The sequence below is a fragment of the Rhagoletis zephyria genome, unplaced genomic scaffold, assembly GCF_001687245.7.
Source record: "Rhagoletis zephyria isolate East Lansing unplaced genomic scaffold, Rhagoletis_zephyria_1.1 Rzeph_scaffold_00803, whole genome shotgun sequence".
NCBI lineage: Eukaryota > Metazoa > Arthropoda > Insecta > Diptera > Tephritidae > Rhagoletis > Rhagoletis zephyria.
The window spans coordinates 131,730-144,998 of record NW_016157887.1 but is presented as its reverse complement, the minus strand read 5'-3'; the positions used below and the strand labels follow the sequence as shown (position 1 = coordinate 144,998).

Here is a 13,269-nt window from a genome sequence, read left to right as displayed (position 1 = left end):
CGTTTATAAATGAGTTTGTAAAGGGGGGGTATACATATATATATTTATCTATTAGATAACTCGGATATTTAAAACTGTGTGTTTTTTTTGTGAAACCTTACCATCTTTAGATTTTTTGAAATGGAAAGATTAAATCGTTGTTTAATCTCGCGATGCTGTTAAACGAAAAAGGTTCGTTCATAATGAATAAAACTCCTTCCAAATTATGCATTATACTAGAAAAGTGCAGCTAGATAAAACAGCTAATCGAATAGGCAGCTAAACGGAATGTACCGTAGTAGAATAATTTTAATTTAGAAATTTGATCGTTACCTTAATCTATCTAATATTAATAATGGAACAAAATTTGTAGTACAAGTGATGATCAATATATATTAGTTATAGCCAAAAGAAGGGCTCCTAAGGATGGCTTAATGTAAACAAAGAAAATAGTTTGTTTCCTTTAAATTATGCTGTACTGAACATTTGTATTACTGTTTTATATTTAGATTTGTTTACCCCGAACGACGTCGGGTGCTCTTGTAGTCTACTATATATTTGCGGAAGTATGTATGTATGTACGTTTGTATGTGCCAGGTTGCAGCCTAAACGGACGGACAGAATCGAACGAAATTTTGACAGAGTATCGCCATGACACCTGGGCCTATAATAGGGTAAACAAATTTGGATTCGACAAGGGCGCGTGGACCCTCCCATGAAATTTTTAATCAGCCATAACCTCGGAACCATAAGTCAAATGAACTTGAAATTTGGTGTGCAGACATAACTATGGTAGGTGCTTATAGTAAGTGCGTTTGTAAAAAGGGGCATGGCACATCCCATAGGCTTGAAAATTTCTATCAGCTATAACTTCGGAAACATAGGTCATATGAACTTGAAATTTGGTATGCGGACATATCTATGTATATGAATGGGTTTATGAAAGAGGGCGTGGCACATCCCATCGGCGGGGACCTCTTTTCAGCTATACCTTCGGAACCATAAGTCCCAAGAACTTGAAATTTGGTATTCAGACATATCTATGGTTGGTGCTTATAATAAGGTATATATTAATGATTTTGTTAAATGGAGTGTGGCACATCCCATAGGCGTGGAATTTTTTATGAGCTATAACTTCGAAACCATTAGTCACATGAACTTGAAATTTGATATACAGACATGTCTACGCTAGGTGCTTATAGTAAGGTATATATGAAGGAGTTTTGTAAAAGGATACATTCCGTAGGTGTGGAATTTTTTATCAGCCATAACTTCGAAGCGATAAGTCACATGAACTTTAATTTTGGCATAGCTATGGTAAGTGCTTATAATAGACTATAAATACATAAATTTGTAAAAGTGGGGTGTGGTACATCCCATAGGCGTGGAAATTTTGATCAGCTACAACTTCCGAACCATAAGCCCCACGAACGAAATTTTGATATGCAGGTATAGCTATGGCTAATGCTTATAAAAAGGGATATATAAATGAGGGATATATAAATGAGTTTGTAATCCCATAGACGTGGAAATTTTTGTTAGCTCTAACTTCAAGACCATAAGTCACATGAAATCGAAATTTGGTATGCAGACACATACATGGGAGGTGTTTAGTGTAAAGTATTTATAAATGAGTTTATAAAAGGGGAATATATACATCACTATTATATCACTCGGATATTTAAAACTGTGTTTTTTTGAAACCTTACATTCTTTAGATCATTTCGAAATGGAAAGACTCAATCGTTTCTTTGATCCCGCGATGCTGTTAAACGACAATGTTCATTCATAATGAATAAAACTTCTTCCGAAATAAGCATTCTACCGAAAAAGTACAGCTATACCAACGCAGCTAAGTGAATAGGCAGCTTAACGGAATGTACCGTAGTAACCTAATTTAAAAATTCTATCGTTACCTCAATCCACCTAATATTAATAATGGAACAAGATTTGTAGTACAGAAAGTGATGATCAATATATATTAGTTGAAGTACGATAAAGCTTAAAATATGGCTGATAAGGATGCCTTAATTTAAACAGAAAGAAAATAGTTCTTCTCCTCTAATTTATGCTGAACTGATTATTTGTATTACTGTTTTATATTTTGATTTGTTTACCCCGGACGACGTCGGGTGCTGTGCCAGTAAATATATAAATATAAAAATAAATAAAAATAAATATATATAAAAAAATTGTCATACCGCTATAAAAACTATTATTTTGACTTACTTTTGGTATGAACGGGGTCGAATAAATGGTAAAATTATCGTCTAAACTAGTTAAGTTCAAAATTATACCCAAGTACTTCAGTATTATTTGGCAGGTACAACTATTTTGTTGAGCACAAAATGCAGCCCTAGTGAATCTTGCGGTTACTATGGCAAACAACTAACGTTACTTCTATCGACTCATTTGGTCGATATTCAGACACGGAAACTTTTGTTGCGTCAACTCGAAGCTTGTAGCGGAGAGAGCGACGAATTGCTCGAACTCGGACAACACGCTTTGTGCTCTCGTTCGTCTGAGTAATTCAAGTTGGCGGTCCACAGCTGACAACAACAATTGCGAACAAAAGAGTTGATGTATGTGAATGCAAAGGGCAACACCAAAAGTGAAATTGCCGATAATAAGCAACTCGAGTTTCCATGTCTGAACCAGTGTTGCCATAAGTTTTTGGATGAACCGGCTAAATTAGCAAATAAATCCGGCTAAAAACGGCTAAAATGTTTCAACTAAATTTCACATGTTTTACTTAAATAAATCACGAGTAAAAAGACTATTTCTTGGAGATAAGTCACAAATTCGAGTCGGAAAAAATTTTGCCAGCAAGAATTTGCAATTAGGAAAAATATATGATTGTGACACATGGTTGGATTTTTTGTCGACGATAATTTGAATAAACAAGTTCGTTAAATTTAAAAATTTACAAACTGGAGCGATTTTAAAATGAAAAATGTAAGTTAATACTTGTTTACTTAATTAATTTAGTTAATTCCAATGATTTGAAAGGTACNTTCGTTTAAAATAAAAATAAGCGAAATCGGCCCAATTTCATATAATCCTGCCTGACATGAAAATTTGGGGTCGCTTAGTCAAAAATGGAAACATATATGCATATTTGAAATTTAAGAAAACAAGGCAAATAGCAAAATCGGCTAAAAACGGCTAATTTTTTTCTGCAAAACGGCTAACAAATCGGCTGCCGGCTAAATCGAAACTTCTCCGGCTGTTTGCTGTCGCAACCGGCTAAATCTAGCCGGAAAACGGCTAAAATGGCAACACTGGTCTGAACGCAGACTTGATCGATCAAATGGCAGTCATTCCCCTGTGGGGATAATCTCTAGTTCTGAACTGGTGCGCTTCTAATAGATTTAGACCCAGTACTGGTTCGCGATATTTAACATGGTGAATCCCTAGGAAGTGTCAATTGCCCCCCGCTGCATCCTTTTTTCGATAGTTCCGAACTAGATCTAAATTCTATAGTTCTGAACCGGTTATAAAATCGACTTACGAAAGAAAAAAGTATCACGATTTTTCAATCATTTTGGTTCTTTCGTGTGTGAGATTTAAATTATTTTCAAAGAAATGTGTTTTCAATTGGAATTTAAATTTGTTTGAATGATTATAAGAAATGTACGTTTACATAACTTTGGCTGTAGGTAAACGTGGGCCGAAAATCTCCTTTTTTAGAATTCTGATTGGTAATAGCAAAAATATGGTTCATTATGCTTTAAAAAAAAAATCTGTGTGAAATGTGAACATTTTTAGTCAATGAAAAAAATGAAATGAAATCATTGTTTAATTTCTAACCAAATCTATGTATGTAACTCAATCGCCTAATGGTTTGCCGAGCCGTAAACATATGTTTATACATCAAATTTCGCGAGTACCTGGTACTCACACCTTTTTTAAGAAGTTTCAGTTCTATCATGTGTACGGTGCTACACACGCCTTTTTTCAATATTTGCTAATATTGGTTCTTTGACCATTCGTAAGCAACCACGCGCTTAACTTCTTATGTCGAAAGTTTATCCCCATAAAGGACTTTAACCACGAAACAGTTACAACAACAAAAACCTTTTCTACTGGTATACTGTGCCTTTAGTAAAGACATCTGCCGTCATACTTATCTGCACTTGGCATGTAGTTCAGCTCAATCTTACCGCTTCGGGGACATTCTTTTACAAAATAGGTCCAATCCCGTATACCTCGGACTAAAACTAGTAAAACTGTAAAAAAAAATTCGATCAGGGCGAGAGAGTACACCCAGAAAAATATCCTCGATTTTTAAGTAACACGATCCATGTTAAATTCACATGAAACAGTTGTACACACGAAACAACAACAATTTTTCCATTTTAACATGATATTTTTAACAGGAAAAAAGTGTTAAGAGTAACATGAAGTATTTTTGGTTAATTTACCAAGATATAGTGTTAAATTTACATGTGAATAGTGTTAAAAATATATGGCAACGTGATTCCTGTTTGTTGCAACCTGAGTTATTGTAAAATTTACATGAGGGTTTTTTTAAATAATGTTGATTCAAACACATAAAGTGTTAAATTTACATTTAGTTGATGTTAAAAAGGTCTGGCAACATGATTTCTGTTTGTTTTGACATGAGCTATTGTGAATTTTACAGGGTATGTGGTTAGAGAACATAAAAGTACCGTAATATTTTATTTGCGTGCGCGTTCTTCGTCATTCGGTTGCATTTTTATTTGGTGTATTATTTGTGAAAGATTATTAAAAAAAGCTATTTAAATATTAAGAAGAATGGGTACAGAAAATGTCTTTGGGGAATCGGCGGGCATATATTTCGTTGTTGATGGTGATTTAACCATGGGGAATGAAGTTGAGACTTCACTGCAGCAAAGCCAAGCCACTGAAGCTTCACGTGAAAAAGAAAATTTGAAAGACGTCGTATGTGGTAAAATGAACTTCAGTGAAGAAGTTTATCAAAGAATTCTCGGTAAGTTCTTTGAGAATCTGCGAGGAACCATATGCATATTTATGTTATTGACAGATTGCGGAATGGATGTAGAAAGTCTGTATTTCATCAACGATGGGGACATAAATGAACTTTTCCCTGCATCAATGCTCGGAACGAGAGTAAAGTTTAAAGAAAGAGTTGCACGTTGGCGACAGAATGAAGTAAGTAAATCATTTTCACATCAATGATAAGCTTTGCATACTTTTTTTATTTTAAGGCTGATACCATTTCATCAATAGGATCATGCAAGAGTTGGATAAATTCTAGCCAAGAGTCTCACGACTCGATAAGAGACATGGAAGCAAAGAATTTAAAGTTAATACTTAATGCCACTGAAAGAGGTCAAAGCATCTTTAAACAATATAGAGAAAAGACCGTGCTGTCAGATGTTAGTCGTGACATTTTGGTAAATACCATTGTTGACCACTTCTCAGCGCGATCAGTGCCTATGACAATGAAAGATATCACCACCTTTTCCTGAGCAAATAACAATTTTATTTCCCAACGAAGACATGGTATGTATGCATTTTCATATTCACTTGCTATCAAAATTTGTAAATACATATGTAAAGGAGGATCAAGTTTCAAGCGGATAAAAAATAGCACTGATTTTTAATAATTTTTTAGCTGACAGATTTTTGCCCTTTTTTCCTTATAAGCATGAATTTCTTACGAAATAAAAAGTGGAAGAAAGTTCGAAACTCTGATTTATATGGTTTTGGCTAAAGCTTGGATACAATTTTTATAGAAAAATAACAGAATAAATTTAGCTTGAAAAACGTTGTGAATATTAAAAAAAAAATATTCAACACTTAAATGCATTTATTTTACTTTTATTTAGCGCTATTACTGCAACCGTCGAAATGGCAAAAATCCAACAGGCAAACTTTATGATAAGGCAACAAACATCCGAAGGAAAATAAAAAAAGAAACAGGAGCACTAAGCTTTGCACCTAAATGTCAACCCACTCAATCAAGTTTGTCGGAGCAGGCGAGCAATAGTAAATTTAATTTTACAAAAACGTACTTATCTATGTACGTGTATGTATGTATATACCACTATATTTGGCCCACAGTTTCGTGAGTATATTGATTGCTTCGTGGGTTTCGAAATTTTTTTGTTTTTGTCGCACGGTGCAATACCTACACGTACATACATACAAAAATAAGTACATACACATGTAAGGAAAAACCATGATTAATATTTCCTTCGATTAGCAGATGAAAATGACTTAGCCATGAAAAATTGGCTTTGTCATAATGTAGAGCCTTGGGGCGATGTTGTAGAAAAATGGACGAACACAGTCAAATTAAGAACCGCAGAGATTTTAAATGAACACGCAAATATTTTAACTAATTGGCCGCTGCTGAAACACAGTCTTGGATACACTTTGGTAAGTTTAGCTTTATATTTGTACCTATTTTAAATTTTCTTATTTATGATATAAAACTTTGGAATTTGTATATTTTCAATTATACTGCAGGTTGAAATTGATTTTGAAGCGAAATTTCCCAACTGTTCGCAGAATTTGCTAAACGAATGGCCAAAATTTAGAAAGTCAATTATACCTTACATGAAGACAAAAATAAGAGATGCAACGTCCATTGATATGCTAAAAAAAATTGACGAAAACATCAGTACTGGTAAAGCAACAAGTCTAATATCTATTTTTTCAAGTATTTATTTTATTTTCTTATGCAGACTCAATGGATTGTTTATTGACACTGCTTTTGCATGCGATACTTAAACCGTCATTAATTTCCGTTGGACAAACTTCTGGTGAAAAACGGCTTAAATGGAAGCCATCAATATGTGATGCGCAAGCAGTGACATTGCTGCATTGCAGCAGCATAAACGATTATCAGAGGATGTAACACGAATTAAAGATTAAGTTAAATCAAAAGAATCTTCCTCTTCAGCCGCTACTATTGGTAGTCGGAGAGAAACTAACTCAGTTAGACTCTTTTTACGTTATTTTCGACAGTATAATTTACAAGGTACCGACATTTTTAAAATCACTTGATACTTTATTTAAAATCTTTCATGTATTAAATTTGGAATATCCGATACAAGCGAAATCCATATATAATTTTATCGAATCCTACTTTTTTGGCATTGCGGATTGTGCACACCCTAATGTTATTACACTTAAGAATTATTTAAAAGATACTCAAAACTTGTTGGAGTAGATTGATAAAATGTTCAAATGCTTTATATGTAACGAAAGGTCTTCTACATCACAATTGTTAGTTGACCATTTGAAATCTTTCCATGTTTTTGCTGAGATAAAAAATTTTGTTTGCACTTTCTCTAAATGTGGTCAATGTTTTTCAAACGTGATAAATTTGATACAGTTTTTATGCAGAGCTTAGAAAAACTCAACAAATTTTTATAAAAATTGTGGACTTTTAAAACTTTCAAACTTTTTTGGGCATGCAGTTTTATAGCCTCTTAAATTTTAGTCTGATAAAGCGCAAGTTGTAAGCGGATAAAAAATCGCGTTGATTTTTAAAAACTTTTTCATTGTCAGTTTTTATAAATTGCACTTGTTGTATAAAAAAAACCGCAAAAGCCGTCAGCAATTTTTTATCCGCTTAAAACTTGCGCTTTATCATACTAAAATTTAACAGGCTACAAAACTACCCAAAAATGTTTGAAAGTTTTTTAAAAGTCCACAATTTTTATAAAAATTTGTTGAGTTTTTCTAAGCTCTGCATAAAAACTGAAAGTTTGATTTATATAGTTTTGGTTAAAGCATAAACCATGTTTTCATAAAAAAGTAACAAAAAAAATTTAACTTTAAAAACCTTGCACATGTACAACAAAAATCACCATGGACTCAGTTTCGCACTATAGTGTATGTATGTATGTACATATGAAATTTTTGTGTATGAATTTTGTGTAATAAATAGATAAGTACTTAGTTTTTAAGTCAACAGTGTATATATTTAAATTTTTTTAATAAAAATAAACTAAACAAATTGTTATTTATTTTGTAAAAGTAGGGACACAAGGTAACACGATGCCATATTAAAATAACATTAAAATATGGTTCTTTTAACATGAAGACGTAGTGTTATTTTAACAACAACTCCTGTTGATTCAACCAGTATTTTCATGTAGAATATCCTGTGAAACCAACCACATGCCTTGTTAAAATAAACCGATGTTTCAGGTTAAATTTACAGCACTTTCAATGTTAAATTAACAATTATCCAATGTTAAGTCAACAAGAGGGAAAAATGTTAAAAAATTTCCTTCATGTGAAAATAACATGACATATCGCGTTGAAAAATAATAACCACAAAATTGGTTAAAATTTGGTTGTTTTAACACGATTTTTTTTCTGGGTGTAACACTGAAAAGTACGGGATGGCTTTCAAGTAAAAAATGGTAACTTCTGACAACTTCATTATAACCTCCAAGTTTTAGTTGTCAATTTTTAATTACTTTGCCTGTAAATAACCAAAAATCAAATCCACTTAAATAACTAAATAATTTTCAACATGCATTAGCATAAATGCTATAGCATAGTGCAGTTTTTTTGTTTACAATTTGGTTGTCAAACACACTACAGCTGATCGTTTGACATTTACCAGCAAAAAATCTTCGGACTACAACTGGTAATTTCTGACAGAGAGGACCTTATTTACTCTCTTTTTTGTCATCTCAATTGTCAGGGAACCGAGTACGGGATCCAGTAAAATCTGCTTAATTCTGACTAGTCCGGACTCGAACCGGATGATGGCGCACATTAATGTATTTTGTGCGCGAACGATAACCGTATTAAATTTTTTGCGCTCTGGCTATCGTTGAATGTTTGCCAGAACTTTTTGGGCCGGCCGGCTAGATTGGCCAAAAAAAATACTGAAAACGGCTAAAATATTTCAACTGAAGTTAACTTGTTTTATTTAAATAAATCGCAAGTAAAAAGATTAATTAATTTTTGGTTAACAAAGATTATACGTAGATAAGCTTTACATCAGAAGTCATGTCAGTATTACTTCAATAAAGAAAGAAATCAATTACAAACTTATGTGGTTTTATTTTCTATTGAAACATTTTGCCTTCGTATATGGTAACATTTGCACAAGGTTACTTTTCGTCCTGCAAAATGGCTATGTTAGTAGAAAGTATTGCACTTTTGCTTAGCCGGAGGGCAATATTTTGAGAAATTAACACGCAAAGCTGTGAAAGGGCTGAGGAGAACAGGGCAACATTATTTCGAGAAAAAAACGCCAGTAATTTATATCGAGCAAGCCGGTCGCTTTTTATAAATTAAATTTCACTGGCTGACGTTTTTAATAGGGTTGCCAGATTTTTTATGCGCGCAATCAGTACGTTAGACTTTTTCATGCTAAAAAATCCGTATTTTTCAGTACACTTTTATTCTAAGCAAAATTATGAATGTAAGTAACAGATAATACTTTAAAACGCCAGAGTACTTGTTTTTTTTAACAATATTTAGGTATATAAATAAACTATAGTTCATAAAAAATAAAAGCGTGATTCATTTAACATGAGTGCACACATCACTGTACACAGGAGCCAATAAATTACTTTATATTTACCCTGCAGTGAAAAGCAAAACCAGTCAGAAAAAATACTAGTTCATTAACTAGTACGTGCCTACCAGTTCGACAATTTCGAAGAACTCAGGCGATCAGCGACATCTGCCTTTGTATTGCCAAAGCCAAAAATAAGACGCAATTAATTGCTTTTCTTACAAATCTCGGCTGTGGCGTCACGTGAAGACTACTGGTTCTGGTTCTGAAATCGCAGGTTCGAGGCCGCTTGGAGGTGGTTCAGATTTTTAAAGTTATCGAGGTTTTCGTTCGTGTGACAAAAATGCTCTTTTCTCGGATCTAGATAGCATCGATTGGCGTAGCTGCTGGTGTCTTCCGACCGTTAATGAAAAACTGGAATTTCTTAATTGTAACCTACTGTCCGCTTTTAACGCTCACATTCCAATTCGATATGGCAAAACTAATTCGTTGGAAATCAAATAGTAGTAAAACTAATTGGGATATCTTTCGCACGGCAAGAAACAAAGCTACACAAATTGTAAGAAGTGAAAAGAAGAAGTACTTCCATTCCAAGCTTGACCCCTCTCTGTTCTCCGGAACTTTTTGGCGCAATATCAAAAATCTCCGAGTCTGGACCAAAGACAAATCAGAATGCGTATTAGATGTGGATAGCATGAACGATGCGTTTCTTAGCAATGTATCGTCTATTGTTCCACTATCTAAATTTTCCCCTTGTAGTACTGCAATTTATTCTGGTGTTCCTTTCGTGTTCTTAGCTGTTAGTGATGTTAGGATGTGGCTAAATGCATTTTCAACATTAAATCTAACGCAGTTGGAGAGGATGGCATACCTGTTCGGTTTATAAAGTTGATTCTCCCTTATATTATAAGCCCTTTAACACATAATTAACCACTGCGTTACCACATCCTGCTTTCCCGATTCGTCGAAAATCGCTTATGTTTGTCCGGTTGCGAAAAGTAAACTTGCTTGTTCCCCCAGTGATTTCCGTCCTATAAGTGTTCTTCCCTCATTATCGAAAGTGTTTGAGTCGCTGATGGCAGAACGACTTGAGAGTTTCTTTTGACAAAGGTGAATTATCTCTTTTATGTTTGCTTGATTTTTCTAAAGCGTTTGACGCAGTTGATCATTCACTGCTTTGCTCCAAGCTCGAATTTTATTTCGGTTTTGGTGACTCAGCTTTATCGCTCATGAAGAGCTACTTAAGTTGCCGGTCTCAACGAGTGAAAATTGGGTCGGTAACCTCGCAGATTAAGCCCTTGAAGTGTGGTGTTCCCCAAGGATCTATCTTGGGTCCTTTACTATTTAGTATCTACTATAGTAACGTATAAGGTATCGTTTGTTTGTTTCGAGCACTTTTCCGCGAAAGATTTCAACCGGAAGAACGGATGCGCCCAATTAGAGCGAAACGCGATACCAGTAGGAGTAGAGTGAGTATTTTATCTGTTATAAGTACAATGACCACCCGTGATTTCTAGGTTATTTAAGACGGCAATGGAAATACGCCTTCTGACAACCACCAAACCGTAATATTAGAAGATAAATGCGTCACCGAAAATCATGAACGTGAACTGTTGGTGAAAATGTTAGACCAAAATGGTTCAATACAAAAAATTTATTTTGGGCGGGACGGAGTTCGCCGGGTCTGCTAGTGTAAATATACAAATGTATAAATGAGAGACGCATGATAAAACTAATGTATGCAAGCAGATGCAAGGAGCTATACACCATGCGTTATCACAAAGAAGTTTATGCTTCCATAGAATCCGAAATAAAGCAACATCCTACTTAGTTTCTTAAAGGACCAACTGCATATAATATATCATGTTAAAGCTAATGCTACATTTTTGGTGTGCCTTATATGTATAGCAATTTAAATCAAGCTCTTTTAATACGAACAATCATGTAAGTATATTTACCTCGTGTGTTACAACTTACTTTTTAATGAAATAAAATTTCCTTAAAAAAATATTAAAATTTCCAAAATAAATATTTGATTAAGCACAGTTTATGTCAAAAAATTTAAAAGTGAAACGCCTGAAAAAAAATTCACCCGAAAATTTGTCTTCCGCCTATAGTAAAACCATGGAAACCAAATGTGAAAAGTGAACCGGTTCGGGGAAAATGAAACTCATGATAAGGCTGATTTTCTATCAATAGAGAAATTGAATATTTTTAATAAAATATACATATTCTTCTTGAACTACACATTTTGCTCAAGTAGTACCGTGTAGAAACAATTCATTAGGCCATTTACATATGTATATATGCATGAACACATTTATTTCAACACAGTCGTTATAATTTTTTGTCTGCATCTTTTCAGAAGCAAAATGGTGAACAAAAGTTGTATCGTGGGATGTCCATTGGGATGTCCTCTATATGCATTCCCTCCGATGGGAGAAACGACCAGGTGAGTGATATCAGTTTTATATGTATGTACAAACGTATATCAATTATATAAATAGGCAATCATGTTTCCTTTACACCCCTTTTACGGCTGAACTATACTCCTAAGGTATAAACAATTATATATCATTAGAAAGGTATTTTGATGCTGATGTGCAGGCAATTTTTAAAAATTTCAAATTAGCTTAAAATAGAGCGAAACAATCAATTCAAACAGTCCCACCAAGACCAATGCCATACATGTACACCCTGTAGTCAAATGTACTAGTTGTAAACTACCTCATAACTAGTATGACCCGCAAGCCCAACTAGTCAGCCAACTATCTTTTTTCATGCAATCAACTGGTATTTTTAACATAGTATAGCAAATAATAAGTTATTGGTTGGAGTTTGATCACCAATTGGTTTACTTTATTGATTTCACTTTCTTTTATACCAAATTCTTACACTAACACTTACAAATTATTTACGAACTAGAATGTATACAAATATACTACTAATACCTACAAACTAACTACATAACTCTAAAATATGCTAAGTCAACATATGGTTGCAATAAATATATAAATATGTCAGTCGCATTGACAAACTGACGTTGTGGATCAGTTAGTCACTGCGACTGTCTTTGGCGGTGTCTTTGACCGTCCGCACAAGTGTAACAAGATCCTCGCTATGTGCGATGAATGCAGTCTTTGCATAAACTCCCGCTGAGTTCAATGTAACTGATTTGGGTAAACTGTTGTTTGTGTACATTCCTATTTGTTTATACATTACTTATGTGCACATGACAATTAAAGTAAAAAGGGCGATGTGCTTATGCTACACCTTCCCTCTTAAAAAAAAATAGATATATATATATTTGTAGTCAACTATATATATCTATTTTACTGATTCAGTGAACCGCTTGATGTTTGTTTGGGTTGACAAAATTTTAATCGTTTTAGGATCTTGTTACCATTGTTTTGTTACGTGTTTTCCTTTTGTTTTTTTTTGTTTGTTTGTATATTTTATGTGATATTTGATTTTGTTTTCTTTTGGCTTGTGCCGTATATAAGGTTGAGTAAATTGGAATGCTTATGTGTATTATTATTTTTTTTTTTTTCTAAATTATTATTATGGATAAAGTGGCATGCTTATTTTTAAAGGTTTTAAATTGGTTTAAGCCTATTTTTATGAATTACGATTTCCTTTTTGTTTTTATTGCTATCTCCTATGCTATGTGGAATTAAAGTATAGTTGTTATTTTTATCAATGGTTTTAACTTTATAGTGTCCTGTATATCTATTCTCTAACTTATGGGAGGCCTCTTCTTTAACTAATACTAAATCTCCTATTTTAAT

The 13,269-nt window shown here is 33.6% G+C and overlaps 1 protein-coding gene across 2 annotated transcripts; it reads left to right on the top strand.

Annotated features, from left to right (window-relative positions):
- Window positions 1-5,792: 5,792 nt before the first annotated feature.
- On the top strand, window positions 5,793-7,197 carry LOC108361600 (uncharacterized). Of its 2 annotated transcripts, none has more exons than XM_017614245.1 (4): window positions 5,793-5,976; window positions 6,197-6,369; window positions 6,460-6,619; window positions 6,678-7,197. In XM_017614245.1, exons 2-4 carry the CDS (start codon window positions 6,214-6,216, stop codon window positions 6,848-6,850), a joined length of 489 nt encoding a protein of 162 aa, XP_017469734.1. In that variant the 5' UTR covers window positions 5,793-5,976; window positions 6,197-6,213; the 3' UTR covers window positions 6,851-7,197. The 2 variants fall into 2 exon arrangements, with proteins under 2 accessions (XP_017469734.1, XP_017469732.1); XM_017614243.1 differs by having other exon boundaries at window positions 6,194-6,369.
- The last annotated feature ends 6,072 nt before the right edge of the window (window positions 7,198-13,269 follow it).